This window comes from Anarrhichthys ocellatus, unplaced genomic scaffold, assembly GCF_004355925.1.
Source record: "Anarrhichthys ocellatus isolate YVR2014 unplaced genomic scaffold, GSC_Weel_1.0 scaffold5, whole genome shotgun sequence".
NCBI classification, from domain to species: Eukaryota; Metazoa; Chordata; class Actinopteri; order Perciformes; family Anarhichadidae; genus Anarrhichthys; species Anarrhichthys ocellatus.
Window position 1 is genome coordinate 2,323,190 of NW_022280035.1, and position 5,074 is coordinate 2,328,263.

The 5,074-nt window shown below is 44.8% G+C and overlaps 1 protein-coding gene across 1 annotated transcript in view; it reads right to left on the bottom strand.

The window, feature by feature from the left end:
- Positions 1–1,078, bottom strand: part of fgd (faciogenital dysplasia) — a 52,369-nt gene extending 51,291 nt beyond the window's left edge. The window contains exon 1 of the mRNA XM_031844344.1: positions 749–1,078. Within this exon, the coding sequence (XP_031700204.1) occupies positions 749–770 (22 nt within the window). The 5' untranslated portion in view covers positions 771–1,078. The remainder of the gene's footprint in view (positions 1–748) is intronic.
- Between the last annotated feature and the right edge of the window lie 3,996 nt (positions 1,079–5,074).

Genomic DNA, 5,074 nt, shown 5'->3' on the forward strand with positions numbered 1-5,074 from the left:
ACACACACACCTCCTCAATCACAGACAGATGGACAGACAGACAGGCGCACATATCTAATCTCATGAGCTCTGCATCAAACACACACACACACACTCTCTCTCCTCCACACAAATCCCATTCCACACAGGGACAAGGTGGCCACACACACACACACACACACACACACACACACACACACACACACACACACACACACAGCAGTGAAGAGGATGAATGACACCTCCTCTAAATATCAAATCTAGCATTCTCATTTTTGGGTTTCTGGTCACATATCCAGATGTGTGTGATGTGTTAATATACTGTGTGTGTGTGTGTGTGTGTGTGTGTGTGTGTGTGTGTGTGTGTGTGTGTGTGTGTGTGTGTGTGTGTGTGTGTGTGTGTGTGGGGGGGTGTGTGTGTGTGTGTGTGTGGGGGGGGGGGGCTCCGTCAGACTGGGCCGATTGTGAGGTCCTACTCTGCGGGTTTTGGCTCCTATTCTCGCCGTGTCAGCTCCGGCACTGCCGCTCCTCTCAGCGGCCCAACACAACTCTTTAGGGTTGCGTCGGAGCTCTGCTGCGGGGGGACAGGCCTGCAGCTGCCCCGGTGACAGCTGGCGAAAGCATTTTGGAATTCAAACCCTGTGCGCAATGCAAGCCGTACAGCCACTTGGAAGCAACTTAAGAAAACCGTGGAGTTGTTGTTTTTTTGAAAGAAGACAGAGATAGAAGAAGAGACCCGCCTTTGTTAAGCAGAAGGATTCACACTCACCAGTAGCTGAAACCCCCTGCATCCTGCACAAAGTTCCTCTCCGCTCTTTCTCTGCTGAATCCGTCTTTTTCAAGGAGAAACTGGCAACAGCAGCGGCTCCAGCGTATACGGGAGGGAGGAGGGGGGAGTAAACTCAGAGGAGCGTCTCCACTTCGGATCCCCCCTTTCCTGTTCGCCGATAAAGCTACAAAAAAAAATGAAAAAGACACTAAGGACACTTCATTGTTTCCTAACGGACGCGAGAGACTCTCCCCGGGTCATTTGTGTGTGTGCAGAATGAGAGCGCTGTAGTCCTCCATGTAGCGCTTTCTCCTCCCTCTCCTCACGCAGAACTCGCTCTTCTGTGTCGCTGGAAAAAAAAAAAAAAAAAGGAAAAGGAAATGCGCGCTCCTGTTGCTTGGCGCGGCCACGACAACCCCATTCATTGATTGCGAACGCTAGAATGAACGATTGGAAATAAGTTCATTTGTATCCTTTAACCCACTAGTAGACGTTCAGTCTGACGCCATATTATCTCAACACTCTTGTATCCATTCCGTGTCTACTTAAAGTTTTCTGTCCTTTTCAGTGATATTGCATTTTCAGTCATGACATGCCCATCGGCACAGAGGCACGACACGGGTTGTCACGTGGAGTCATGTAAAGGATGAGGCCTATTTCGAGAGATCGGGTGAAATCTCCACAGCCGCCTATTAGTGTGGAAAGAAGACGGAGCCTGGAACAGGAATACTAACTGGCACTGTATTTCCATGTCACTGCTCAGGCTTTCTCCTCATCTTTTAATTGATTATCTTGAGTCTCTCCAGCCAGCTGAATGGATGCAGTCAGCTGCCTCTGGGAACTCACTGTGCAGAGCAATAAGGAAGGGACAAAACAAATCTTGAATTTGCAACTTCGTTCTATCATAAAATCTAGTTTCCGTTGCTTGTGTGTATTGTCCCGTTCATGCAAAGTTCAAAGTCTGATAGTATTAGGAGGCTTTACTATTTTAAAGAAGTTCTTCACCACTGAGGGTCTGCTGGCATTACAGCTCTGTTGTTTGCAGTGGTGGCATGTAACTGAGTATAAGTGCGTAAGTACAGTTTTGAGTCACCACTACAGTTTTGAGTTGTATGCTACTTTATAATACATAGAAATATTGTACTTTTCTACTCCACTACATCAGCTATAGTTAGGCCTCTACTTTACTTTTCACTTTAACCTTCTACATTAAGAACACATGATACGTTTATCAAATAGGATGCATTGTTAAAGATTTTTAAAACAAACAGTTACCAACCGTTTTGGCTTGTGACTCTTCACAGGAACACAGTTGGAGCCCCCTCATCATGTTTCCACATTTCTTAGATGGTTTCATTCAAACAGCTGTTCTGAGGCCCAAAGAAATATTTCCCCCAAAAAACACCAAGATGAGAGAAAAGTCCAAAACATGAATAGAAATGTGTGGAGCAGCTTTTTTTTGTTTTGTCTTCTTTCCAACTCTCATTAATCATCTCACGACACCTCGAATGAGACCCGAGTCCTCTGGAACCACTGGACTAAACTATCTGTAGCTGCTCACTCAGCTACAGCAGTAAGATGATACGTATGCATTGATGCACCAGCCTACTAATATCATATTTAATAATGTATCAGTCCATCGTCTTCAGAATAATAATTTACTTTTGATGCTCTGATAACAACACACACACACACACACACAGAGCGACTTCTTTCTCTGCTCAGGTTGCTCCTCTATACTTCTTTACATATACTTTAAGTTAAGTTTAGCTGCGCGTCTGTGCTTTCACATAAGAATGCTCTGGATGCAGAACTTATAATTGCAATTCTGTATTGTTGCTTTCACACAAGTAAAGTTCTTGTCTGTGTATTTTCCTCAGTGATGCGGAAGACATCTTCAGGAGCACAGCCGTGTGGCCTCCAACCCTCCTAACAACTCTCTGTGTCTGTCTATATCTGTCCACCCCCCCCCCACCACTCCAATCTTCTTTGAAACACACTTCGACTCATCTGCGCACCATTAACCCCTTTTGTTGCTGCACGCTTTTCATCTGCCTCGGATCAACACAGACAACAGCAGGGTCTCTGATGATAACGCCTCCCCGTCTGGCTGCTTGCCAGGCAGAAGGGCACTTCATTGACCTGTTCCTCCTCTCTAATAAGCCGCATCTATAAATCACCTCTCCCCTCATTGACACATGGCTCACTGACTGCACGCTAATTGCTTAATTTGCAAAAACATGACTCTCATTTTGCAGACACGAGCAAACAAAAGAAGAGAAAACACATTCCCCCTTTTGCTTTAATTCTTTTTTTTTTTTTAGTGGCATTGGGGAAACATTCTGAACATGTCATTGCAGAGTCTGAGAGGCCAAATGTTTTGTGGATGACTGAACTTGTGTTTTAAATAGACCAAGGGCCCCCTGTTAGTGCCTCTGAGTCCATGGAGCTGCCCGTCAGCCCGTCTGAGGGGGCATGCTGGTCCACAGAAAGCAGAACACCAAACTGCCCCTCTGGGATACATCCTCTCCTCCGCTTCCCTGGGGCTCCTCCACAAACAGCCACAGAGCAGAGTGAAACAACAGCATTCACACAGAGAGAGAGAGAGAGAGAGAGAGGGGGGAGGGAGGAAGAGGAGAGGGGAAGGGAAAAGGCGAGAGATGGGAGGAAGATATGACAATTAGGATTAACAGAGGAAGGAAAATGAGTGGCAGATGAGCTGAAAGACAGGTGTGAAAGTCGACACGGATAAGTGTGAGATGTTACGCGGTACTTTTGCACTCATCTGAAACCTTCATGGTGTAAATGGCTCAATCATACACTCTCGTCTGAGGTGCCAGTCTATATCCATTCACTCTTCTTCAGGTGCAAATTGGAGGCTCATACTGATTCAATCAACACCTCATCTGGTATCCCATACTGCGATCCACACCAAGGGTTTGGTGGAGATAATGCGTGAGTCCCAGTCATGAGGACGCCTCACACCCTGCGTCCAGGAATGTTTTACTGCATCGTGAGGCTGAGCTCACACTCCGCGCGCCATTAATTTCTTCACATCCTAACCGTGCTATAATTTCTGCTCCAGTAGAGCTGTGTGGAAATGTGTGTATCCAAGCAAAGAAACAAATCCATGTGAGGCGTGTGTGGGGATCAGCTGATCTGCAGCTCCCGGTCCCTTCAGGCTCCACGTGGATCCATCACATGACAGAGCCGGATGGTGCACATAAATAAGACTCTTTGTGAGCGCAAATACAAGCTCTGTTTCTCTCTTTTTTTCTCTCCTTCTTTTTTTAAAGGCCAGACCTTGAAGTAACTTTTAAGGACTCCAGGCCTGCTCATGATGATGTCAGCAACTGTACTGTAGGGACCCCAAGTGGTGAAACTTAATAGTGCATCTGCTGTGATTCAAAACAGCACCTGCATATTAATAGAGCAGGACTGATGCCATGGAGTGAATCCCACTGACCCATATTTCCAGTGGAGCCCATGGTGGGGAGGATATAAGAGGAGACTGGCACCAACAAAGGCTCCACTGTTGCTACAGTGATGTCACCAGTGACATGACCTCTGCCTGCTGGCTCTCATTAATAATCTGCCATTCAATGTTAATCAGAGAGGCGTGCAGTCAATGGAGGCGACTGGTTTCACTGTAATGTGGTGGTGTCAGTTAATGCAGTTGATTCCAGGTTAACAGTGTAGCTGTTGAGAGGTAGAACGTTGTAGTTTTCTCATCACTGTAGCTGAGATGCTGTTTTACTTATGTCTATAAGCATGTTATAAAATCAGTAGTTGTGCATTAAAGGGCCACTAGTCAGCAGGTGTCTTCTGTGGCTCTAGAGGCAGATTTGTTATTTTTTATTATTAAAAAAGAGATGATCCCTGATGAACCAACCCTATTGCGCTGCATTGTAGGCAATGTAGAATTCAGCATTTTTGGAGCTCGACCCACCAAACTAGGCACTAAAAGTTAAGACATCTTGGATTTTTCTTTTTTGTTAATTTGTCCTTCGTTTGTCCCACTAACTTTATGGAAGTGCAATACTGAGTTTTATTGATTGTTTTTACTGTTTTATAGTTTTATTTTTAAACATTTTATATTCTTGCAAAGCACTTTGTGAACCATGTTCACCATGAAAGGGGCTATACAATTATTAAACTTATATATACAGTATATATATATATTATATCATTTAATTGCTGGAGTAACATTTGGCATGGTCCAACTCATGCCATTTTGCCGTTAAGGCTCAGTCAAGATAATATTCAATTTGTTTGGTTTAACTTAGTTTCTCTAGTAAATCTCTTTTTGTCAGATGCCAAACTAGT